The following is a 25,675-nucleotide window of genomic DNA, read 5'->3' as shown; positions in this document are numbered from 1 at the left end:
CATGCAGCCTCCGGGGTCCAAGTGCCGGGACCCGGCACTGCTATCAGTTCGGCCCCGGGGGGGGGGGGGCGCCTTACCTCGTCCCGCTCCTGTCTCCGTCTGTGCCGGCCAGCGCGTCCACGCCTCTTAGGGCGCGCGCCGGCTGTCTCAGATTTAAAGGGCCAGTCCGCCCCTAATTGGAGGTTTGCACCAATCACTCCCTATAAATCACAGCATGCCCTGTCCCTCGTGTTGGAGCCTCTACATGCTTTCTATAGCGTTTGGCCCAGCTCCCTGTTGTTCCTGACCTCAGTCCTTGTTCCTTGTCCCTTTCCGCCGAACCGGTCCCTAGTCCCTATCCTCTGCCTTCCAAGAGTTCCTGTGTACTGTCTGTCTCCTGCGATTAAGCCTACAGACCTCTCCTGCCTACTGCTCTTGCCACGCCTCGCCTGCTGTCACTAACAACCAAGCCAGGGGTAGCGACCTGGGGGTCGCCTGCCGCAGCAAATCCATGTCACCTTGCGGCGGGCTCTGGTGAAGACCAGCGGCCCCTTAGACTCCGCTCCCTGGTGAGGTTAGTGCCATCGCTAGTGACTGTTTAGTGGATCCACGACTCCAGGCGTAACAGACGTCAAAGTGTGAGCCAGCCACTCCAGGCCATATGAGACCCGACCAATACCACCATACTGTGTCTGGATAACACCGCCAAACTAGACCTGACCAATACCACCATGCTGTGAATGGATAACACCGCCACACCATAGCTGACTAATGCCACCATACTGTGACTGGATAACACCGCCAAACCAGCTGGTATGGAGGTGTTATCCAGTCACAGTATAGCGGTATTGGTCCGGTCTGGTATGGCGGTATTATCCAGTTACAGTATGGCGACTGGTATGAAGGTATTATCCAGTCACAGTATGGTGGCATTGGTCAGGTCTGGTATGGCGGTGTTATCCAGTCACAGTATGGCAGTATTGGTCAGGTCTGGTATAGCGGTGTTATCAGTAGTGGATTATAATAGGGGCGTTTTGGGCGGCAGCCCAGGGCCCTGAGCTCCTGGGGGGCCCATGACCACCCAAAAAGACTTACACTTTCAATGGTGTACTGTCTCCTGGCTACACTTCTGCCATGATTTGCAAAAAATCTCTGTTTTTTTATGGCAATTTTGCACAAATCAGGACATCATGACATTATCTATCCTGTACTATGAACACCAGGCTAGTGCTTCCATAGTTACAGTGGGGTGGGGGGGCCCAGGCTTGGTGAACAGCCCGGGGCCTATGGTAAAGTTAATCCGCCCCTGGGTGTTATCCAGTCACAGTGTGGCCGTATTGGTCAGGTCTGGTATGTGTTAGGAACCGGACAGCAGGACAAGACAAGTCAGTGAGCCCTAAGCTCAGCCCCGCCCACTGTCCTCTACCTACTTGCCACAATCTGCCCTAAGATGGCGGCGAGCAACTGGGCGGCAGTCCCTGCACTGGCTAGGTGGGACACAAAGACAAGACAGACAGACAAAACACAATAAAGAATAGTCGACAGTCCGGGTCACAACAATCAGGCAGCACAGTACAAAATCACAATCCTATAATCAGAGTCAACAAACAAGCGATATGGTCAGGGGCCGGCGGCTAGCAAGGAAGGTCAGAACACAAAGCATTAGTCAGGAGATGCAAAGAAACAGAATCCACAAGCAGGCAGAGACTAGTCAATAACCAGCAATGATATCCAAGACTGAGGTAGTTATATAGGAGGCCGGGGCTCTGATCCAGAACATAATTGGACCATCCCCCTGATCTCCAAGCACAGACAGCTGAGAACAAAACAGATCCACTGGCAGGAAGACCTGTCAGTCACAGCAGAACCAGAACACAGATTAACCCTGACATGGCCAGACAGAACTCAGCAGGTGAAGTCGGGTGTGTCTCCCAACCCAGGTGAGCAATAAACCAGAGTTCACACACAGCAAAACAAAACACAGAAAGAGGATACAAGAAAATCAGTGCCTTCTCGGCCGAACAGCATGAGCCGAGGGGCGCATAATGCTCTGCAGAGATACCATCCTGACAGTATGGCAGTGTTATCCATTCACAGCATGGTGGTATTGGTCAGGTCTAGTTTGGCGGTGTTATCGAGTCACGGTATGGTGGTATTGGTCGGGTCCTGTATGGTCGTGTTATCCAGTCACAGTATAGCGGTATTAGTCAGGTCTGGTATGGCAGTGTTATCCAGTCACAGTGTGGCGGTATTGGTCAGGTCTGGTATGGAGGTATTATCCAGTCACAGTATGGTGGTATTGGTCAGGTCTGGTGTGGCGCTGTTATCCAGTCACAGTATGGCGGTATTGGTCAGGTCTAGTTTGGCGGTGTTATCCAGTCACAGTATGGCGGTATTGGTCAGGTCTAGTTTGGCGGTGTTAACGAGTCACTGTATGGTGGTATTGGTTGGGTCCCAAATGGTCGTGTTATCCAGTCACAGTATAGCGGTATTGGTCAGGTCTGGTATGGAGGTGTTATCCAGTCACAGTATGGCGGTATTGGTCAGGTCTAGTTTGGCAGTGTTAACGAGTCACTGTATGGTGGTATTGGTCAGGTCCGGTGTGGCAGTGTTAAATGTGACGCCTGGAGCTATTATGTACCAATCCACCAATCGTGATGCTTATTAGTGAGTGAAGATGAGGGCATCTTCAGGTTTAGTCCCTAGGGCAGCAGCAGCTGTTAATCTGGCCCTGTGTGGGAGGTGTATATAGATCAGTAGCTGAGCAGGTTTATGTCCTTGGAGTTGAGTGAGGGTACTATTACACGGAACAATAATCGGCCGATTATCGCTCCGTGTAATAAAGACAACAATCAGCTGATGATCGTTGTCATCGGCTGATCGTTGATATAGGTTAGAACCTATAATTGTCGGGTGCCGACCGCACACAGCTATGTGTAATAGCGGTGCACGGTCGGCGACTGACGATCTACATTACCTATCCACGCTCCAGGGCTGCTGCTGCGGTCCACTTCTTCCCGGGTCTTGCCCGTTCTAGCTTCAGAGCAGCCTGTAAGCTGACAGGCCACTCAGCCAATCACAGGCCGGGACCGCCGCGGCCTGTGATTCCTTATGTCTATAGACTCATCATCCTGAGCCGTCCACCAGGTTTTTCTAACCTTGCGTTTATAGACTCATCCTTCTGAGCTGTCAGCCTGGTTCTCCTGACTTCACATTTATAGACTCATCCTCCTTAGCCGTCCACCAGGTTCTTCAGACCTCCCATGTATAGACTCATCTTCCTGAGCTGTCCGCCTGGTTCTTCCGAGCTCACGATTATAGACTCATCATCCTGAGCCGTCCACCATGTTCTTCTGACCTCTTTGTTTATAGACTCATCCTCCTGAGCCATCCGCCTGGTTCTCCTGACTTCACGTTTATAGACTCATCCTCCTGAACTGTCAGCCTGGTTCTCCTGACTTCACGTCTATAGACTCATAGACTCATCCTCCTTAACCATCCACCATGTTCTTCTGATCTCACGTTTATAGACTCATCCTCCTAAGCCATCTGCCTGGTTCTTCTGACCTCACGATTATAGACTCACCATCCTCAGCCGTCCACCATGTTCTTCTGACCTCACGTTTATAGACTCATCCTCCTGAGTCGTCAGCCTGGTTCTCCTGACTTCACGTTTATAGGCTCATCCTCCTTAGCCGTCCACCAGGTTCTTCAGACCTCACATTTATAGACTCATCCTCCTGAGCTGTCCGCCTGGTTCTTCCGACCTCACGATTATAGACTCATCACCCTGCGCCGTCCACCATGTTCTTCTGACCTCACGTTTATAGATTCATCCTCCTAAGCCATCCGCCTGGTTCTCCTGACTTCACGTTTATAGACTCATCCTCCTGAACTGTCAGCCTGGTTCTCCTGACTTCACGTCTATAGACTCATCCTCCTTAGCCATCCACCATGTTCTTCTGATCTCACGTTTATAGACTCATCCTCCTGAGCTGTCCGCCTGGTTCTCCTGACTTCACGTCTATAGACTCATCCTCCTTAGCCATCCACCATGTTCTTCTGATCTCACGTTTATAGACTCATCTTCCTGAGCTGTCCGCCTGGTTCTTCCGACCTCACGATTATAGACTCATCATCCTGAGCCGTCCACCATGTTCTTCTGACCTCACGTTTATAGACTCATCCTCCTAAGCCATCTGCCTGGTTCTTCTGACCTCACGATTATAGACTCATCATCCTGAGCCGTCCACCATGTTCTTCTGACCTCTTGTTTATAGACTCATCCTCCTAAGCCATCTGCCTGGTTCTTCTGACCTCACGATTATAGACTCATCTTCCTGAGCCGTCCACCATGTTCTTCTGACCTCACGTTTATAGACTCATCCTCCTAAGCCATCTGCCTGGTTCTTCTGACCTCACGATTATAGACTCATCATCCTGAGCCGTCCACCATGTTCTTCTGACCTCACGTTTATAGACTCATCCTCCTAAGCCATCTGCCTGGTTCTGCTGACCTCACGATTATAGACTCGCCATCCTGAGCCGTCCACCTTGTTCTTCTGACCTCACGTTTATAGACTCATCCTCCTAAGCCATCTGCCTGTTTCTTCTGACCTCACGATTATAGACTCATCATCCTGAGCCGTCCACCATGTTCTTCTGACCTCACGTTTATAGACTTGTCCTCCTGAGTCGTCCGCCTGGTTCTCCTGACTTCAGGTTTATAGACTCATCCTCCTTAGCCGTCCACCAGGTTCTTCCGACCTCACATTCATAGACTCATCCTCCTAAGCCATCTGCCTGGTTCTTCTGACCTCACATGTATAGATATGGCTCATCAGTCCTGAGCCATCGGCTGTAGTGTCTGTAAAGAGGTGCACGATCCTTACTGTGCTGTGGCCTGTGCAGGGTGCCCTGAACCCCAAAAACCACAGAGCATTCTATACAACCTGCCAGGCCAGTTGGGACCATCCACAATGTCCACAAGATGGACCCCTAATTAATTTTGGTAAATTTGCTTGTCTTTTATTATACACTCAGATTGTTAGATAGAAAAAGAGTGACCTCCAATGCCCAAAGAGCCACCCTAAGGTAGGAGAAGTGGGGCCACAGGCTGACCACGTAATGTGCATAGAGGACTCCAGACTCCTCTCTGACTGCCTGTTAGTAAGTTTTATTTACAGAAAGAGTAGTAGATGTTTGGAGGAAACTTCCAGCAGATGTGGTTGGTAAATCTACAGTAAACCTTTCTGGGATACACATAACACTATCCTACAATTATAAGAAAGGAAATATTATGAGGGCAGATGTTCTCTGCTGACAGTCTTCTCTGTTTCTGTGAATGATGTAACTGTGATGGGGTCCAACACGACCTTCATCTGTTCTTTACTCCAGGTCCATGTTAGGCTGCAGTGCAGACAGGTGAGCAGCAGCAGGGTGAAAATAGGTAAAATGCGCACACACAGCAGGTACTTAATGCAGCAGCTTTGCCATGTTAGCTCTGGAGCACCGAGAGGTTCTGCATGTGCGTCAGGCAAGGGACGTGAATGACAGCAGCCGCTCGTGTGTCTGCTGTTCCATATCCCTCAGCAGCTCCGTCCAGGAGAGTGGATCATCCACCAAACAGATGAGTTTAAGAAAAGCCTCCTACCGCTCATCCCCGGCTGTGTTGGAGCTGGTAGTGCAGCAGCTATGCTGAGAGTATGAGGAGGTGGCAGAGAAGGAAGACTGGAAGTAAGAGGAGGCAAGGATTGATGTGTACCAGAGTGGTGGTAGGACAAGCACCATAACGCTTCCCGCCTCAGGTCCAGCCACCTGGTCCATAGATTGGTGGTGGAGGGGCTGAGGTCAGTACAATCGGGTTATTTATGTCTCTTCCTTTTCTAATTTTGGACTCCAGCAAAATGTAATATGCAAATTTTAAACAAATCAGTTAATGTCTCAAATAAGCAAAGATTTACCTATGTGATCTGACTGACATGTTCCCAATTTAAGGCACTGAGAGAAAAATGGTTTTCTGGACATTTTCAGGGGTATAGATGACTGTTTTTTGGGACTCACGTTGTGACCTAAAATGCCAAAACAAGTGTGTGAGCAAATCCTGAACCATGGAGACATCCAGACTGACCGGACAGAGCGGTCCTTGTTTCATGGCATATGGGGTACACTTTTGCCCCATTGCGGTTCCACACACATTAAACCAGAGGGCAGAAGAATCTGTTGGATGAACCTGGTGTAGACAGAGGGCAGTATTGGAGAGGTCATAATTACTAGTGGAGACCACAGGGTGCAGTATTGGAAAGGTCACAGTTGCTAGCGGAGACCACAGGGGGTTGCTTTGGAAGGTTCAACAATACTAATAAGGCCACATTGAATATACAGTGTTGGGTCCTGATGCATGTATGTATGATGTATCATACAGGCTGTATAATGGAGAGACCTGTGCCAGGCAGCTGCTGGTAAACCTGACCACCACAGGAGTGGGGTAGAGTGGGCCATGCTGACCTCTACTCTCAGCCTCCATGGTGACCCGATGAGCTCTGTTCTCAGTCTCTGTGGTGATGCCTTAAAGAGTAGATACTGAAGCTGCGGCTCCTTCATGTGCTGACTCAGCTGTTATTACGGATTCGTTGCAGTGATGTCATCTTCATCTCTTTCATGTTCCTCCATGAGCCGTTCTGCCGTGCTCGGAGTGTCCCATGTCACCGGGATAACAGCTCTATAAACATCGACTCCTCCTAGGTTGTAATGGTGATGAATCGATGAGTGACGGCTCGGTCACATGCGTTGTATATAAGCGGTGAGGAGACACTGGAAGACACCGCGCCATTCAGCAGCATCACGCAGTCCCCACCACAGCATGGAAGCCCAGAGCCCCAGGTGTAAGAGTGGAGGATGGCTGCTCCTGGTGTGTCTCATCATCAGCCTCCAGGGGGCAGGTGAGCTCGCCGGAACGGTTATAGGGAAGGTAAATTAGGGCTGATAGGCTGCGCTCCCTCCAGAGATTTATACCGCGCTCTACATGTAGTGTCCAGAACATACATGATAACTCCTGGTATGTATGGGGTGGCAGCTGATACAGTATGTTGTGTTGGGGTCACTTTTAACCCTGTGACTGTATCCAAATAATAATGGGGGGAGGGGGCAGAAATCGAGTGCAGCCACCATTCTCTGTTCCCCATATCTCGAGACCGATTTCTAACTTTTCTCTCCTGTTTGATACTCCGGACGCTCGCTGATCAATAACGCTCTTACTGCACTCTGGAACCGATAGCGGCACAGACCAACACAACCACAGGTAGGCTCCTCCCACCACAGGGCAACAGACACGGCAGTAGGGCATGGGTTCTCACATTAATGTTACTTGCAGGTGTCCCTGGATGGGGCGTGGCGCTCCTGGTGATGACATCACTGATCCTGTCATATCTGCTGCTCTGCATGATCTGTATGGTAAGAGCTGCATGTTAGAATACACGGGGGGGGGTTGTTAGAGCTAGAGACTGGAGCTACATGTATTGTACCACAGAGCATCCAGTAATGTGCTATAGAGCATATCCTCTCCTCCCCCAGTAATGTACCATACAGCATCTCCTCCCCCCAGTAATATACTATGGAGCGCCTCCTCTCTCCCCCCCCAGTTATGTACCAGAGTCTCCTCCCTCAGTAATGTACCATAGAGCGTTTCCACTCCTCCCCCAGTAATGATATAGAGCATCTCCTCTCCCAGTAACATACCAGTGTCTCTGCTCCTCCCCCAGTAATGTACCATAGAGCATCTCATCTCCTCCTCCATAATGTAATAGAGCATCTCCTCTCCTTCTTCCCCTAAGTAATGTAATATAGAGCATCTGCACTCCTCCCCCAGTAATGTACCATAGAGCATCTCCGCTCCTCCCCCAGTAATGTACCATACAGCGTCTCCTCTCCTCCCCCAGTAATGTAGAATAAAGCATCTCCTTCTCCCCCAGCAATGTACCATAGAGCGTCCCCTTTCCTCCCCCAGTAATGTACCATAAAGCATCTCCTCTCCTTCCAGTAATGTACCATAGAGCGTCTCCTCTCCTCCCCCCAGTAATGTACCATACAGAATCTCCTCTCCTCCCTGAGTAATGTACTATAGAGTGTTTCCTCTCCTCCCCCAGTAATGATATAGAGCATCTCCTCTCCCAGTAACATACCAGTGTCTCTGCTCCTCCCCCAGTAATGTACCATATCTCATGTACTCCCATCTCATTTCCTCCTCCATAATGTAATAGAGCATCTCCTCTCCTTTTTCCCCTAAGTAATGTAATATAGAGCATCTGCACTCCTCCCCCAGTAATGTACTATAGAGAGTCTCCGGTCCTCCCCCAGTAATGTAGAATAAAGCATCTCCTTCTCTCCCAGTAATGTACCATAAAGCATCTCCTCTCCTCCCCCAGTAATGTACCATAGAGCGTCCCCTTTCCTCCCCCAGTAATGTACCATAAAGCATCTCCTTCTCCCCCAGTAATGTACCAGAGCATCTCCTCCTCCAGTAATGTACCATAGAGCGTCTCCTCTCCTCCCCCAGTAATGTACCATAAAGCATCTCCTCCCCCAGTAATGTACCATAGAGCATTTCCTCTCCTCCTCCGTAATGTACCATAGAGCGTCTCCTCTCCTCCGTAATGTACCATAGAGCGTCCCCTTTCCTCCCCCAGTAATGTACCATAGAGCATCTCCTCCCCCAGTAATGTACCATAGAGCATCTCCTCCCCCAGTAATGTACCATAGAGCGTCTCCGGTCCTCCCTCCAGTAATGTAGAATAAAGCATCTCCTTCTCTCCCAGTAATGTACCATAGAGCGTCCCCTTTCCTCCCCCAGTAATGTACCATAGAGCATCTCCTCTCCTCCGTAATGTAATATAGAGTGTCTCCTCTCCTTTTCCCCCTATATAATACAGACAATCTGCACTCCTCCCCCAGTAAATGTACCATAGAGCGTCTCCTCTCCTCCCCTGTAGGGTAGATGGGGTTGGAGACATTGTGACCGCAGCATCATTGCATTTTCTCTTCTTACAGCCTATGCTCAAGAAACATCAGAGCCACGGAGGCCACTGATCCAGTATGGAGACCACTGATCTGTTGTGGGGGGCCCATCATCATGGTCGGGGTTGCTCCTCATAACCCTCTCTGTATATGGTTATATTTATAAATGAATAAATCTAAATTTTAAAATCAGACCCTGTGTCCTGTATGATGCGGAGAACGGGGGGCAGAGGAGGATGGGCACTTGCAGGACTGAGACTCAAGAGGTCTCTGGGAAGGAGGAAGAGGAGGAGCATCAGACTGGGGTGGAAAGGGGGAGCATCAGACCAGGGGGAAGGGGGAGGAGGAGAGTCAGACAGGAGGGCAATCAGACCGGAGGGGGAGGCACTGCACACCCCGCCCACCCCCATCACACATCCCCTGCCCACCCCCATCACACATCCCCCGCCCACCCCCGTCACACCACACTAGGATAGTTGTGCGCATTTCACTTTATTTAGAAAAAGGAGGACTAGAAGCCAAGTTCTCTTCACTAAACCGCATCAGTCTGACCGTCCCGCCATCAGTCCACCATCATGTCATTACACCATCCCTGCACTATGAGAGACTAGTCAGAGCAGCACAGCACAACCTACACAAGGGACTCTCCCACCCCAGACAGGGAGCACTTTACTGTCTGCTGAAAAGATGACACTTATGTCACAGGGTGGGCGTCGCCTTGCAGTAAGTCATGATTAGGAGAAAGCAGGGGACAAATGTAACATGCCATATCTGGAGATGGGAGTGGCATAGGCGTGGCTATAGTACACGAGTCATCCAATCAGGAGAAGAGTCTGGAACCAGCCCAGGGTCGAGAACAGCGGATAGGAGAGGCGGAGGTGGGGCAGTGCATAGTCATCAGTCCCAAGAAGCAGCACAGGTTTGGTCCATTGCCCACTCAGGGGGTCAGTACTTTCCCAGGACGGTGGCCAGCAACGCCATTCGCACGTACATCCCGTTCTCTGCCTGGCGGAAGTATGCTGCCCGGGGGTCCGAGTCTACTTCAAGGCTGAAGGGGGAACAAAAGAGAGAAGCTGAAAAGCAGGAATGGAGGCAAGGTGTGGTGGTGGGCACCATGTGGGGTGACCATGTGAGGGTGGACAGACCCAGCCCTGCTGCTGCTCACCTGATCTCATTGACGCGCGGCATTGGATGCATCACCACCATCTTCTTCTTGGCGCGGGTCATGATGTGCGGGGTGAGGATGAACTGTCCGAAGCACTGAAGACAAAGAACGGACATTACCACGAGAATGAGCCCCAGCGACACCCACAACCATATAAACCACTCCCCCACTCACACTGTCGTACTCCTCCTTGCTCTCGAACCTCTCCTTCTGTATGCGAGTCATGTAGAGCACATCAGTGTCTGGGAGCGCCTCCTCAATGCTGTCAAACTCCTCCTACAAAAAGGGGAGGGGTCATCGGTATACAGGAGGAGCACCAAGCCCCACCCTTACCGTCACCACCATACAAGAGCCAAACCCTCATCCCAACCTAGACCACAGTACAAGCCCCCCCCCACACACCCGTACAGGGGTGATGCCGGCCTGGGCTCTCACCTGTTTGATCCCCTTGGAGGCCACGTAGTGGATGATGTTGGAGGGCATGCGCAGGCTGCGTGGTGTCACGTATCTCAGGTTCACGCGGTACTGGGTGAGGAGGCAGGCCAAAGAATGGACTGTGCGGCCATGCTTCAGGTCCCCTACCATGGTTATCTAGGGGAGGAGCCAAGGTCACAGGTCACATGGGGTGAAATCACAGACCACATTTATACATGTAACAAGACAGCATGTAAGTAAGTGCCCCCTCCCCGATGCACACACCACAGTCATGCCCCCCCTCCCCCACTCGGTGCACACACCACAGTCATGCCCCCCCTCCCCCACTCGGTGCACACACCACAGTCATGCGCCCCCTCCCCCCCAGGTGCACACACCAGTCATGCGCCCCCTTCCCGATGCACACACCACAGTCATGCGCCACCTCCCCCCTCGGTGCACACACCACAGTCATGCGCCCCCTCCCCCCCGGGTGCACACACCACAGTCATGCGCCCCCTCCCCCCTCTGTGCACACAGTCATGCGCCCCCTCCCCCCTCTGTGCACACACCAGTCATGCGCCCCCTCCCCCCTCTGTACACACACCAGTCATGCGCCCCCTCCCCCCCGGGTGCACACAGTCATGCGCCCCCTCCCCCCTCGGTGCACACACCACAGTCATGCACCCCCTCCCCCCCGGGTGCACACAGTCATGCGCCCCCTCCCCCCTCTGTGCACACACCAGTCATGCGCCCCCTCCCCCCCGGGTGCACACAGTCATGCGCCCCCTCCCCCCTCGGTGCACACAGTCATGCACCCCTCCCCCCACACCGCAGTAATGCGCCACCTCCTGGTCAGACAGCACTTACAGTCATCCCGTTGACAGTACCCAGCTCCTCACGGATGGTGAAGATGTCCAGCAGCGCCTGTGTTGGATGCTCGCCCACCCCATCTCCAGCATTGATCACCGGTTTGCGGCAGAGCTTGGCGGCGAGCTGAGGAGACAATGTGGAGGGGTGGTAATAAGTGATGATGATGGGGGGAGGATGAGGAGACAATGTGGGTGGGGTGGGGGCTGGGGGACTGCACAGGGAGGTGGCAATAAGTGATGGCGGGGGGCACTCACCTCCACAGCGCCGGGCTCCGGATGTCTCACCACCAGCACATCAGAGTAGCCACTCATGGTCAGCACAGAGTCGGCCAGAGACTCCCCCTTCTGAGAGGACGAGGTGGTCTCCGAAAACGTGAGCACTGACCCGCCCAGACGATGCATGGCTGCCGCGAAGGAGCTGCTGGTGCGTGTGCTCGCCTCAAAGAACATGGAGGCCATCACCTTACCCTGAGGGAAGAGAGCCGAGCAGTGAGACCGGTGCCCAACATGACCCAGGACCCCCCCCACAAGACCCTAGGAACCCAGGAACCTTTAGCATGTCCAGACTGCGCTCCTTCTGCACCAGCATCCGCAAGGTGTGCGCCACATTGAAGAGATGAGACATCTGTAAGAGAACGGGGAATGGTGGTCACTGCACCAGAGACACCCCCCCCCCCCTCACACCTCCACTGCCCCCCCACATACTCTCAAACCCCCCCCCCGCCCCACATACTTCCCTCCCCCCTCTGCTGCCCCTCCACCAGTCCAGGGGGGTCACCAGCAGCAGCAGCAGCTCAAGAGGACATGGGCCTCACCTGATCTTTGGTGAACTGCCTGACAGACAGGATGTGCTGCCCGATGAGGGGGTGCAGCAGCGGGGAGGTCTGCACATGGGGGACACTCTGCATCGACATGTTCTGGGGGGACATGAGACGTGGGATGGGAGGGGGGTGGGGGTAACCGTCCTGGATGGTGGAGAGATCTACAAGACACAAGAGATGACGTCACTATGAGAAGGCAGCAGTAATGGAACCTCAGGGGAAGAGCCGCCATGACAGTGGGCGGAGCTTCAGAGGACAAAGAGATAATCACCAGCTTCTGGAAGCTTCTTGGCTGCTCGCTCCTTCAGTTCCTCGCCTGCTGACAAAGAAAAAGCACAAAGGTGAGTGACGGGGGTCACAGGAGAATCCCTTAGACACGATGTAACAGCAGAATAGTGAGTGCAGCTCTGGAGGATGAGACATGATGTAACAGCAGAATAGTGAGTGCAGCTCTGGAGGATGAGACACGATGTAACAGCAGAATAGTGAGTGCAGCTCTGGAGGATGAGACATGATGTAACAGCAGAATAGTGAGTGCAGCTCTGGAGGGTGAGACATGGTGTAACAGCAGAATAGTGAGTGCAGCTCTGGAGGATGAGACATGATGTAACAGCAGAATAGTGAGTGCAGCTCTGGAGGATGAGACATGGTGTAACAGCAGAATAGTGAGTGCAGCTCTGGAGGGTGAGACATGATGTAACAGCAGAATAGTGAGTGCAGCTCTGGAGGATGAGACAGGATGTAACAGCAGAATAGTGAGTGCAGCTCTGGGGGATGAGACACGATGTAACAGCAAAATAGTGAGTGCAGCTCTGGAGGATGAGACACGATGTAACAGCAGAATAGTGAGTGCAGCTCTGGAGGATGGCACACGATGTAACAGCAGAATAGTGAGTGCAGCTCTGGAGGATGAGACATGATGTAACAGCAGAATAGTGAGTGCAGCTCTGGAGGATGAGACATGATGTAACAGCAGAATAGTGAGTGCAGCTCTGGAGGATGAGACATGAAGTAACAGCAGGTGACCACAGGGGGCCGGAGCCTGTAAATACAAGGATGCAGTAAACGTGAAAGCACCCCCCCCCCCCATGGACAGACGCCAAGCACCAACACTTATAGTCCCACCTTCTCCAGTGGCATCAACAGCTGCAGTGCATTATGGGGAAGGTTACGTCTTCAAAATGGAGGACAGCAGAGCAGTGAGTGCAGCTCTGGAGATGACTGGGGTAATCACTATCATTGTGTTATTTACAGATACTGAGAAGTCACTGCTGAGGTGGGGGGCGGGCTCTACACAAGTCACATGACACCACCATTACACCCCAGCAGTGGGGGCGGAGATAATCAATCAAGTGATAATCAATGACCGCCTCTGATTATGAGGAGAATTTCCGGCCCCTCCCCCCAGGAGATTGCAGCCCCTCCCCCAGTTACCGCTCCAGACGCCGCTCCCTCTGTGCTGAGACCCGGACGTCCTCCTGGGGACTGGACATGATGAGAAACCAGCCATGAGTATCAGTCACGTGACCAGGACAGTGCATTGCCCCGCCCCCACACTGCTCTGGGGGCAGGGCTCTGGTGCCATGGGCGGAGCATACAGTACGGCCCTACAGACCGATTCCTAACCTGACAGCCGCTCACCTGGTAAACCGGGGTCAGAGGAGCGGTGGATTCTGGGGGGCAGGTGGAAGCGGGCATCTCCGGCAGGTCCGGCTCTGCGGGGGCTGGGGGCACGGCTCCGTATGGTCTCACTCTGCATGGTGACGTGGCGGTGACGCTCCGGAGTCTGCGAGGAGACAAAACATCAATAACCGAAGTGGAGATGAGCAAGGGGCAGGGCAATAAGAGGCCACTCCCCTCAGCCGGTGGTCACATGATCACAGTCTGCACTCACCTTCACAATTTCCTTGGCGGGTGCTGGCTGTGTGACAGCCACTAGAGATGGGGCCCATTTCCGGACATCCTGACCATAACCGGCCGGCACTAGGACCTGGGAGAAGAGACAGTGAGCGCCGGGCAGGGTGCCAGGAAAAGGAGGAAGGGGGTTGTGGGGGCCCGTACCTGGCCGTCTATGTAGGCAACTTCCCCTCGCAGCACCACCCTGCGCACCGCACCCTTCAGCTTCATGCCTTCAAACGGCGTCCACTTGGACTTGGTGAACTGCATGGACTGTGGGACCACCCACTCATGCTCCAAATCCACCTGTGGGGGAGGAGGAGGAGGAGGAGACGACACTGAGCGATGAGGAGGAGGAGGAGACGACACTGAGCGATGAGGAGGAGGAGGAGACGACACTGAGCGATGAGGAGGAGGAGGAGACGACACTGAGCGATGAGGAGGAGGAGGAGACGACACTGAGCGATGAGGAGGAGGAGGAGACGACACTGAGCGATGAGGAGGAGGAGGAGACGACACTGAGCGATGAGGAGGAGGAGGAGACGACACTGAGCGATGAGGAGGAGGAGGAGACGACACTGAGCGATGAGGAGGAGGAGGAGACGACACTGAGCGATGAGGAGGAGGAGGAGACGACACTGAGCGATGAGGAGGAGGAGGAGACGACACTGAGCGATGAGGAGGAGGAGGAGACGACACTGAGCGATGAGGAGGAGGAGGAGACGACACTGAGCGATGAGGAGGAGGAGGAGACGACACTGAGCGATGAGGAGGAGGAGGAGACGACACTGAGCGATGAGGAGGAGGAGGAGACGACACTGAGCGATGAGGAGGAGGAGGAGACGACACTGAGCGATGAGGAGGAGGAGGAGACGACACTGAGCGATGAGGAGGAGGAATAATAAGAAGAGTCGACACTGAGCGATGGAGGAGGAGACGAGACTGAGTGAGAAGGAATAAGAGGAGGAAACACTGAGCGATGAAGAGGAGGAGACGAGACTGAGTGAGGAGGAAGAGGGAGAAGTAGGAGGAAGGAGAAACTGAGCGAGGAGGAGGAGGAAGGTGGAAGAGCAGACACTGAGCAATGAGGAGGAGGAGGAGGAGGAGGAAGGTGGAAGAGCAGACACTGAGCGATGAGGAGGAGATATCTGGGAGTAGAGAAAGAGGTGAATGCGGAGGAGTGGCACTTACCTCGATGTAGGTGTTCTCCTGGACTGGGAGGGAGAAGATTTTGCGGGGGTTCTCGTACAGCCGCTGGATGATGTCATCGATGGTCAAGCGTCCCTCACTAACCGCGGTCAGCAGCAAGGGCAGCATGGTCTCCAGGCCGGGGTATCCAGGGGGAGGGTTGGGACCTTCCTTCTCCTCCACAGAATGAGGGGCTGAAACCACAAGGGCAACAGGTCACCCTAGAACTCATGGGGGGTGTGGTGCTCATCTGCCCCCGGGGGGTGCTGCCGCTCTTACCGTGATCTGTGGCGAAGCAGTCAATGACATCCAGGTTGTCCCACAGCGCCTGCAGGTCCTCACGGGTCCCCAGCATGGGTCGCACCTGACCGCGCTTCTGCCCCAGCCGCTCCAGGTCATCCAGGCACAGGAATAGGTGGTGGGGGGCCACCTCACAGGTCACCCGGATCCCCTTCTGCTTGGCCGCTTTGATGATGAGGATCTAGGGTAGGAATCAGCTAATGAGTGGGGGTCCTCGGGCCCCTCAGATGGGACAGGGACAAGGACCCACCTCCTCCTTCTTGGCCACATGGCAGATGTGCACGGAACGCTTGTACAATTGTGCAACCATCAAGATGGCAGCCACGGTCTGGTTCTCGGCATGTGCCACTATGGGCAGGTGGGCCGGCCACTTTTCAAAGTGCTAGAAAAGAGAAAGTGATTAGCGGGGCCGCAAACCTCGTGAGCCGGGATACCCCCTCCACCGGGGGACGGTGCTGCGCTCACCTCCATCCACAGGGACACGTTGTCCATCTTTAGCTGGCTGTAGGTGTCGTTCAGATACATCTTCAGGCCGGCTGCAGAGCTGGCGATCGGGGCGAGAGCTCCAGGGTTCTCCGAACAAGCTCCAAGGAAGAGGGCAAAGTCACAGCGGGCACCGGCCTCCGCCAACTGAGGGGACAGAACATAAGGGGTAACGGGTCAGAGGCATCCAGCACTAACCCCCCCCCCCCCCCCCCCGAACCCGCTAACAACCTCTCACCTTCTGCGCCAGGGAGAAAGTGGCAGCATCTGTTATGGCAGGGTTGGTATTGGGCATGGCGCAAACCAGGGTCACACCCCCAGCCAGCGCCGCTGCGGTCCCCGATGAGAAGTCTTCCTTGTGTGTGGCCCCTGGCTCCCGCAGGTGGACGTGGACGTCAATCAGACCTGAGCAAGAGAACAAGAGGTCACCGATCCCGTACAGAGCAATGCACAGTGGGACGTAAAACCCAGAGCAATACACACATCCAGGACCGGGGGCGGCCCAGAGCGAGGTGTGGGGCCCCAGGACCCAGAGCGAGGTGTGGGGCCCCAGGACCCAGAGTGAGGTGTGGGGCCCCAGGACCCGGGTGGCCCAGAGCGAGGTGTGGGGCCCCAGGACCCAGAGCGAGGTGTGGGGCCCCAGGACCCAGAGCGAGGTGTGGGGCCCCAGGACCCAGAGCGAGGTGTGGGGCCCCAGGACCCAAAGCGAGGTGTGGGGCCCCAGGACCCAAAGCGAGGTGTGGGGCCCCAGGACCCAAAGCGAGGTGTGGGGCCCCAGGACCCAAAGCGAGGTGTGGGGCCCCAGGACCCAAAGCGAGGTGTGGGGCCCCAGGACCCAAAGCGAGGTGTGGGGCCCCAGGACCCAAAGCGAGGTGTGGGGCCCCAGGACGAGGTGTAAAACCCTAAGCAATATACACATCCAGGCCCCGGCCCCCAGAGCGAGGTGTGAGGCTCGTGGACCTGGTCTCCCCCTCCCCCCCCCTCATGGACCTGGTCTCCCCCTCATGGACCTGGTCTCCCCCTCCCCCCTTATGGACCTGGTCTCCCCCCTCCCCCCCCCCCCTTATGGACCTGGTCTCCCCCTCCTCCCCCCCCCTTATGGACCTGGTCTCCCGCCCCCCCCCCCCCCCTTATGGACCTGGTCTCACGCCCCCCCCCTTATGGACCTGGTCTCCCGCCCCCCCCCCCCCCCTTATGGACCTGGTCTCCCCCTCCCCCCCCCCTTATGGACCTGGTCTCCCCCCTCCCCCCCCCCCTTATGGACCTGGTCTCCCCCTCCCCCCCCCCCCCCTTATGGACCTGGTCTCCCCCTCCCCCCCCCCTTATGGACCTGGTCTCTCCCTCCCCCCCCCCCCATTATGGACCTGATCTCCCCCTCCCCCCCCCCCCCCCCCATTATGGACCTGATCTCCCCCTCCCCCCCCCCCCCCCTTATGGACCTGGTCTCCCCCCCCCCTCCCCCTTATGGACCTGGTCTCCCCCTCCCCCCCCCTTATGGACCTGGTCTCCCGCCCCCCCCCCCCCTTATGGACCTGGTCTCCCCCTCCCCCCCCCCCCTTATGGACCTGGTCTCCCCCCCCCCCCTTATGGACCTGGTCTCCCCCTCCCCCCCCCCCCTTATGGACCTGGTCTCCCCCTCCCCCCCCCCCTTATGGACCTGGTCTCCCCCTCCCCCCCCCCCTTATGGACCTGGTCTCCCCTTCCCCCCCATGGACCTGGTCTCCCCTTCCCCCCCATGGACCTGGTCTCCCCTTCCCCCCCATGGACCTGGTCTCCCCTTCCCCCCCATGGACCTGGTCTCCCCTTCCCCCCCATGGACCTGATCTCCCCTTCCCCCCATGGACCTGGTCTCCCCTTCCCCCCATGGACCTGGTCTCCTCACCAGGCAGGCGGATGAGTTTCTGGGAGGTCATACAGTCCACGTGCGTCTTGACAGGAGGAGCAGCTCTGATCTGCCGCAGCGCCTGGAGGGGGCCCCAGGACCCAAAGCGAGGTGTGGGGCCCCAGGACCCAAAGCGAGGTGTGGGGCCCCAGGACCCAAAGCGAGGTGTGGGGCCCCAGGACCCAAAGCGAGGTGTGGGGCCCCAGGACCCAAAGCGAGGTGTGGGGCCCCAGGACCCAAAGCGAGGTGTGGGGCCCCAGGACCCAAAGCGAGGTGTGGGGCCCCAGGACGAGGTGTAAAACCCTAAGCAATATACACATCCAGGCCCCGGCCCCCAGAGCGAGGTGTGAGGCTCGTGGACCTGGTCTCCCCCTCCCCCCCCCTCATGGACCTGGTCTCCCCCTCATGGACCTGGTCTCCCCCTCCCCCCCCCCCCCCCCTTATGGACCTGGTCTCCCCTCCCCCCCCCCCTTATGGACCTGGTCTCCCCCTCCCCCCCCCCCTTATGGACCTGGTCTCACGCCCCCCCCCCCCCCCCTTATGGACCTGGTCTCCCGCCCCCCCCCCTTATGGACCTGGTCTCCCCCTCCCCCCCCCCTTATGGACCTGGTCTCCCCCTCCCCCCCCCCCCTTATGGACCTGGTCTCCCCCTCCCCCCCCCCCTTATGGACCTGGTCTCCCCCTCCCCCCCCTTATGGACCTGGTCTCCCCCTCCCCCCCCCCCCTTATGGACCTGGTCTCCCCCTCCCCCCCCCCCTTATGGACCTGGTCTCCCCCTCCCCCCCCCCCTTATGGACCTGGTCTCCCCCTCCCCCCCCTTATGGACCTGGTCTCCCCCTCCCCCCCCCCCTTATGGACCTGGTCTCCCCCTCCCCCCCCCCCCCCTTATGGACCTGGTCTCCCCCTCCCCCCCTTATGGACCTGGTCTCCCCTTTCCCCCCATGGACCTGGTCTCCCCCTTTCCCCCATGGACCTGGTCTCCCCTTTCCCCCATGGACCTGGTCTCCCCTTTCCCCCATGGACCTGGTCTCCCCTTTCCCCCATGGACCTGGTCTCCCCTTTCCCCCATGGACCTGGTCTCCCCTTTCCCCCATGGACCTGGTCTCCCCTTCCCCCCATGGACCTGGTCTCCCCTTCCCCCCATGGACCTGGTCTCCCCTTCCCCCCATGGACTTGGTCTCCTCACCAGGCAGGCGGATGAGTTTCTGGGAGGTCATACAGTCCACGTGCGTCTTGACAGGAGGAGCAGCTCTGATCTGCCGCAGCGCCTGGAGGAGAAGGAGCAGACATGAAGCATTGTGCTGACACTACAGCAGCGCTGAGCCTGCCCGGCGCCCCCTCCTCACCTCCACAAACAGCTTGGTACACTTGATGTCGATGATGAGCGGCACAGAGTAATCCACAGCCAGCCGGCGGGTGCGGTACCCCCGAGTAACGAAGGAGGAGAGCCGGCGGCCCCCCGAGTTCCTCATGGACAGGTTGATGACCAGGTCAAAGTGGTTCTCAGACAGGTGGTCCATGATGCTGCCCTGCTTCTCCTTCAGGGGCCCCTCACCTTCCGGCTCCTCAAAGGGCCAATCCATGGCCTTCACCTGCAGGACAGGGAGGTCAATGTACCCAGCAGTCACCACACTGGGGGCGGAGCTACCCTCACCACATTGGGGGAGGAGCTATCCTCACAGCTTACCTTGATGCCATGCTCCGTGTAGAAGTCTGCAGTGCCCAAACTGGCGTACAGGCTGTATCCCAGACTCTCCAGAGTCCGCACCGCCGGCAGCAGCTCACTCTTATTCTACAAGACACAGCACCAAACCCTCAGCGAGGAGCATACAGGGCACAAATCCAGAGCTGCAGAACAAGGAGCGCAGCTCTGGAGGATGAGACATGATGTATCGCTATGTACATATAAGACTGGCGGTCACCTTGTAGCTCCCGATAGTCAGCAGGATGTTGTTCTGGGGGATCTTGAAGCCGGTGCTCAGCATTGCCTTCAGATACGCCTCATATCGGTTCTCCCCAAAGCAGGCCACCTCCCCGGTGCTGGTCATCTCCACCCCGAGGACAACGTCCGCTCCCGCCAGCCGAGAGAAGGAGAACTGAGGCACCTGAGGGCGGAGTCATGGAGGTCAGTGAGGGGTGGAGTCAGAGAAGGTCAGTGAGGGGTGGAGTCATAGAGAAGGTCAGTGAGGGGTGGAGTCATAGAGAAGGTCAGTGAGGGGCGGAGTCATAGAGAAGGCCAGTGAGGGGCGGAGTCATAGGGAAGGCCAGTGAGGGGCGGAGTCATAGAGAAGGTCAGTGAGGGGCGGAGTCATAGAGAAGGTCAGTGAGGGTCAGGGGCCCAGTGGAGGTGTCAGTGAGAGGTGGAGTCCTGGTGGTGCTAGTGTTGGGGGGGGGGGGATCCTGGTGGTGGTGGTGGTGGGGGGGGGGGTCCTGGTGGTGGTGGTGGTGGGGATCAGTGAGGGGCAGAGTCCTGGTGGTGCTAGTGTTGGGGGGGGGGGATGTCAGTGAGGGTCAGAGTCCTGGTGGTGGTGGTGGTATTGGGGGGAAGGTTGGCAGTGAGGGGCAGAGTCCTGGTGGTGGTGGTGGTGTTGGGGGGGGAAGGTTGGCAGTGAGGGGCAGAGTCCTGGTGGTGGTGCTGGGGAGGGGGGTTGGCAGTGAGGAGCAGAGTTCTGGTGGTGGTGGTGGTGGTATTGGGGGGAAGGTTGGCAGTGAGGGGCAGAGTCCTGGTGGTGGTGTTGGGGGGGAAGGTTGGCAGTGAGGGGCAGAGTCCTGGTGGTGGTATTGGGGGGAAGGTTGGCAGTGAGGGGCAGAGTCCTGGTGGTGGTGCTGGGGAGGGGGGTTGGCAGTGAGGAGCAGAGTTCTGGTGGTGGTGGTGGTGGTATTGGGGGGAAGGTTGGCAGTGAGGGGAAGAGTCCCAGAGTGGATATCACCACTTACCTTCACGCCCACAATCCCTGTTCCTGCCATCAGCCCCACCGGCTCCACCTCTTCTCCCATGATGACTTGCGTGGCCAGGGCCACCAGATCCACCCCCAGGGTCTTAGAGACAAAGGGGAAGGAGCGAGAGACCCGGACGTTACACTCGATCACCTTCAGCTGATCATCCTGTGGGGACAACGAGGGGTTAACAGGACTGAGAGGAGCCGTCTGCACAGGTGAGGTAACTCCACATCCTCCACAATATAACACAGCGAGAAGCGGACAGCGATCAGTACGTCCTTACCTTGGCGATCAGCTGCAGGTTAAAGGGCCCGGTCACCTGCAGCTCCAGCCCCACTGCGTGCACTATGGCCTTGATCCGCTCCAGGGTTTTGGGGGTGATGTCCTGAGCCGGTGTGACCAGCGTAGCGTCTCCAGAGTGCACCCCCGCATTCTCCACATGTTCTGAGATGGCCACGGCCACCACCACCCCGTCACAGGCCACCGCGTCCACATCGATCTCCTGGTGACAAGAGACAAGATGGGTGAGAGGGGTCACGGCTCCTGTACAGGGAGATAGTGCCCAACATATTCACATCGCAGCCTCCCCCGGCCTCTGCCGGCCCACCCAGCCTCCCCGGCCTCCCCAGACCCACCCAGCCAGCGCCCCCAGCCTCCCCCGGCCCCAGCCAGCGCCCCCGCCTCCCCTGGCCTCAGCGCCCCCGGCCTCTGCCGGCCCACCCAGCGCTCCCGGCCCCAGCCAGCACACCCCGACCGGCATCCCCCGGCCTCCGCTGACCCACCCGACACACCCAGTGTCCCCCGGCCTCCACCACATGCACCTTGGCCTCCTGGATGAACTTTGAGATGACCACGGGATACTCCTTGGACACGGCCACAGCGCTGGAAAGGAACTTCTCTAGATCTTCGTCACAATAGGCCACATTCATGGCAGCACCGCTCAGGACATAAGAGGGGCGCACCACACAGGGGTACCCCACCGTGTTACAGAACTGAAGAGCAGACTGAAGACAAGAGGACAGAAGGTCAGAAACCATGGGGGTCCCCAGGACGACCCCTCACCCCAGCTCCCCCTCCAGGTCACCTGCATGTCAGACAGCTCCTTCCACTGCGGCTGACTGATCCCGATGGTGTCCAGCAAGCGGGAGAACTTGAAGCGGTTTTCTGCTGAGTCTATGGCCTCAGGGGAGGTGCCCAGAACCCGGCACTGCTGGCGGTGTAAGGCCATGGCAATGTTATTGGGGAGCTGCCCCCCCATGGACAGGATAATCCCCTCAGGGTTCTCCAGCTGGTAGATGTCCATCACCACCTGCAACATGAAACCACTGGTCATCTGACCCATCCTCCTCCTCTCATCCTACGCCATAGCCCGGTAATCTGACCCATCCTCCTCCTCTCATCCTACGCCATAGCCCGGTAATCTGACCCATCCTCTTCCTCTCATCCTACACTATAGCCCAGTGATCTTACCCATCCGCCTCCTCTCATCCTACACCACAGCCCGGCGATCTGACCCATCCTCCTCTCATCCTAAACCACAGCCCGGCGATCTGACCCATCCTCCTCCTCCTCTCATCCTACATCACAGCCCGACGATCTGACCCATCTTCCTCCTCTCATCCTACACCACAGCCCGGCGATCTGACCCATCCTCTTCCTCTCATCCTACACCACAGCCCAGCGATCTGACCCATCTTCCTCCTCTTTTCCTACACCACAGCCCAGCAATCTGACCCATCTTCCTCCTCTTTTCCTACACCACAGCCCGGCAATCTGACCCATCCTCCTCTCATCCTACACCACAGCCCGGTGATCTGACCCATCCATCTCCTCTCAATCACTTACCTCAAAGGAAATCTCATCAAAGTAGAGGCGGTCACACATGTCATAGTCGGTGCTCACAGTCTCTGGGTTATAGTTTACCATGATCGTCTTGAAGCCCATCTGTGAGAAAGAAACCAAAGAGAGTGAGAGAGGAGGAGACAACAACCGAGAGCACGAGGGGGAGAGGAGGAGACAACAACCGAGAGCGCGGGGGAGAGGAGGAGACAACAACCGAGAGCGAGGGGGAGTGGAGGAGACAACCGAGAGCGCAAGGGGGAGAGGAGACAACAACCAAGAGCGCGAGGGGGAGAGGAGACAACAACCAAGAGCGCGAGGGGGAGAGGAGACAACAACCAAGAGCGCGAGGGGGAGAGGAGACAACAACCAAGAGCGCAAGGGGGAGAGGAGGAGAGAACAAATCCCGAGGGGAACAGAAGGAGACAACAACAGAGACAGCAAGAGACAGAGGAGGAGACAACAACCGAGAGAAGAGAGCCAGGTGGTGATGGTGGTGGGGGAGACAACACCTGAGAGCAGGGTGGGAGGAGTAGTCATGTGGATGTGTCATGAAGGGCACCCCTCACATCACTTTGGCCGCCATTACTCTCTCACCTTGCGCAGCTCCTGTATACAGCCCACCGCACACCAGTCAAACTCCACGCTGCTGCCGATGCGGTACACCCCGGAGCCAATGACCATGACGTGTGGCTCCTGGAAGTCCAGGTCGTGCTGGCTCCCATTGTAGGTCAGATACAGGTAGTTGGTCTGCGCCGGCCACTCTGCCGCCACGGTGTCAATCTGCTTCACCAGCGGCAGAATCTGCCACTCTTGCCGCTTCTTGCGGACGGCCAGCTCCGTGCTGCAGGAAAGGTGGACAGCGTTACATATTGCCCCTATGGGGAAGATGGCGGGGATGGTAGAGGAGCCTCACCTCTGCACGGCCTGAGCTATCTGCTTGTCGGAGAAGCCCAGCTGCTTGGCGCGGTACAGGACGCTGCGTGGCATGGCGCTCTCGTCCTGGTAGGTCTCCAGTTTGGACACGTGATCCGTGATGTTCTTCATCTTGTGCAGGAACCAGCGGTCTATCTTTGTCAGCTCGTACAGGCGCTCAATGGTGTAGCCCGCACGCAGGGCGGCCGCCAACACAAAGATCCGCTTATCAGTGGGTGTGGCCAATTCCTGGGAAGGAGGAGCTTGGTAATCCCACCATGGACAATCCCCCATCCACATAATCCGGGAACCCCATCCCCCTTACCTCATCAGATGCCGACTTCACAGTGTGATCGAACCCAACACAGTTCTCGTCTACCATCCGCAACGCCTTCTGGAACGCCTCCTCGAAGCTCCGCCCCACTGACATGACTTCTCCTGTGAGTAGAGGGGAGGTCGTCAGCTGACCACACCCCAAGGAAGCCCTCTCCTCTACCAACCCAACAAGATGGGCCGGGGACATCTGTATGATGGGGTGACCACTAAGGTCAGCCTGGCCCTATCGCTCCCCAGGGGCCCTGGGTTTACTCACCCACACTCTTCATAGAGCTCCCGATCTTGGTGCTGACCCGCAGGAACTTGCTCAGGTCCCAGCGCGGCACCTTCACCACACAGTAATCCAGGCTCGGCTCAAAGTTGGCAGTGGTGGAGTTGGTGACCGAGTTCCTGCATGAGAGAAATCGGGCGACTTATAAACGATACCAAAATGGCGGATACACGGCGGAGTGCTGGGGTCCCCATCCCACCTTACCTGAGGACTGGCAGGGGGATGCCCAGTGCCAGCTTTGCCGCCACATACGCCAGGGGATAACCAGTGGCCTTACTCGCCAGGGCAGAGCTGCGGGACAGCCGGGCATTCACCTCAATGATGTAATACTGCAGAAAATGGAGAACACATGTGAGACGGGACTCTGACCCCGCGGATGACCCCTGATCACATGACACCTACCTGCTCAGACTCCGGGTTCAGTGCGTACTGGATGTTACATTCGCCCACCACACCCAGGTGCTGGATCACCTTTATGGCCGTGTCCCGCAGCAGGTTGTACTCGCGGTCGTTCAGGGTTTGGCTCGGGGCAACGACAATGGATTCTCCTGTGTGAATACCCAGCGGGTCCACGTTCTCCATGTTACACACCTGCATGAGGGGGGGCAGTTACAAGTACCTGAGTGTGCAAGCATGTGCAAGAAACAAGAGGGGGCCCAAGGCAGCAGAGGGAGACCGCCCCCCCCGGGGCGCAGCAGAGGGAGACCGGCCCCCCCCCCCCCGGGGCACAGCAGAGGGGGTCAGGGAGCAGGAGCTGGGGTACACTATTATGTGGGGGTCCTGGGCATAGTACACCCTGGTTCTTACCGTCACACAGTTGTTGTACGCATCCCGCACCACTTCGTACTCTATCTCTTTCCAGCCTTTCAACGATTTATCCACCAGCACCTGTGTGGTGTGGGCAAATGCCTGGGACACCAGCGCCGTCAGCTCCTCTTTCGAGTTGGCAAATCCAGATCCTAAACCGCCCAACGCATAGGCAGAGCGCACTAACACCGGGTACCCGATACGATCCGCAGCCGCCTGAGCCTGAGAGAAGAGGAAAGGGGAGTAAGAGGCCAAACACAGTGCATTCTGGGAGATGTAGTGGTGCAGCCTCATTCTGGGAGATTCTTTGTTACCTGCTCCAGAGAGAAGGCAGCTTCGCTGGGGGCGACGTGTTCGCCAATCTCCTCCATCTTCTCCACAAACACCTTGCGGTCCTCGGTCATCTCAATGGAGCTGACGGGGGTCCCCAGCACCCGCACATCGTACTTCTCCAGCACGCCGCGCTTGGTCAGCTCCACGCCGCAGTTCAAAGCAGTCTGACCCCCAAAGGTCAGCAGGATGCCGTCTGGCCGCTCGTTCTTTATCACCTGCACA

At 56.7% G+C, this 25,675-nt stretch overlaps 1 protein-coding gene and 1 long non-coding RNA gene across 2 annotated transcripts in view; one reads left to right on the top strand and one right to left on the bottom strand.

Moving 5' to 3' along the window:
* Positions 1-1,715: 1,715 nt before the first annotated feature.
* On the top strand, positions 1,716-9,131 carry LOC138795165 (uncharacterized). Its single transcript, XR_011363589.1, has 4 exons — positions 1,716-1,919; positions 7,256-7,279; positions 7,352-7,431; positions 9,025-9,131. It is a non-coding gene; the product is annotated as an uncharacterized lncRNA (long non-coding RNA).
* Positions 9,132-9,467: 336 nt separating this feature from the next.
* Positions 9,468-25,675, bottom strand: part of CAD (carbamoyl-phosphate synthetase 2, aspartate transcarbamylase, and dihydroorotase) — a 32,144-nt gene continuing 15,936 nt past the window's right edge. Inside the window, exons 10-43 of the mRNA XM_069974358.1 lie at positions 25,435-25,668; positions 25,121-25,342; positions 24,716-24,904; positions 24,518-24,642; positions 24,299-24,432; positions 24,032-24,144; positions 23,708-23,955; positions 23,389-23,635; positions 22,798-22,896; positions 22,037-22,261; positions 21,774-21,956; positions 21,236-21,454; positions 20,950-21,117; positions 19,935-20,117; positions 19,700-19,804; positions 19,359-19,604; positions 19,199-19,280; positions 16,369-16,535; positions 16,113-16,277; positions 15,898-16,029; positions 15,627-15,828; positions 15,351-15,541; positions 14,325-14,465; positions 14,158-14,253; positions 13,905-14,049; positions 12,535-12,579; positions 12,258-12,424; positions 11,993-12,067; positions 11,698-11,910; positions 11,441-11,566; positions 10,592-10,747; positions 10,331-10,432; positions 10,157-10,251; positions 9,468-10,039 (exon numbers count right to left, since the gene is read on the bottom strand). Of these exons, the coding sequence (XP_069830459.1) occupies positions 9,937-10,039; positions 10,157-10,251; positions 10,331-10,432; positions 10,592-10,747; positions 11,441-11,566; positions 11,698-11,910; positions 11,993-12,067; positions 12,258-12,424; positions 12,535-12,579; positions 13,905-14,049; positions 14,158-14,253; positions 14,325-14,465; positions 15,351-15,541; positions 15,627-15,828; positions 15,898-16,029; positions 16,113-16,277; positions 16,369-16,535; positions 19,199-19,280; positions 19,359-19,604; positions 19,700-19,804; positions 19,935-20,117; positions 20,950-21,117; positions 21,236-21,454; positions 21,774-21,956; positions 22,037-22,261; positions 22,798-22,896; positions 23,389-23,635; positions 23,708-23,955; positions 24,032-24,144; positions 24,299-24,432; positions 24,518-24,642; positions 24,716-24,904; positions 25,121-25,342; positions 25,435-25,668 (5,343 nt within the window). The 3' untranslated portion in view covers positions 9,468-9,936. The remainder of the gene's footprint in view (positions 10,040-10,156; positions 10,252-10,330; positions 10,433-10,591; positions 10,748-11,440; positions 11,567-11,697; positions 11,911-11,992; positions 12,068-12,257; positions 12,425-12,534; positions 12,580-13,904; positions 14,050-14,157; positions 14,254-14,324; positions 14,466-15,350; positions 15,542-15,626; positions 15,829-15,897; positions 16,030-16,112; positions 16,278-16,368; positions 16,536-19,198; positions 19,281-19,358; positions 19,605-19,699; positions 19,805-19,934; positions 20,118-20,949; positions 21,118-21,235; positions 21,455-21,773; positions 21,957-22,036; positions 22,262-22,797; positions 22,897-23,388; positions 23,636-23,707; positions 23,956-24,031; positions 24,145-24,298; positions 24,433-24,517; positions 24,643-24,715; positions 24,905-25,120; positions 25,343-25,434; positions 25,669-25,675) is intronic.

This window comes from Dendropsophus ebraccatus, chromosome 6, assembly GCF_027789765.1.
Source record: "Dendropsophus ebraccatus isolate aDenEbr1 chromosome 6, aDenEbr1.pat, whole genome shotgun sequence".
Taxonomy (NCBI): domain Eukaryota; kingdom Metazoa; phylum Chordata; class Amphibia; order Anura; family Hylidae; genus Dendropsophus; species Dendropsophus ebraccatus.
This window is presented reverse-complemented; position numbering and strand designations above follow the sequence as displayed.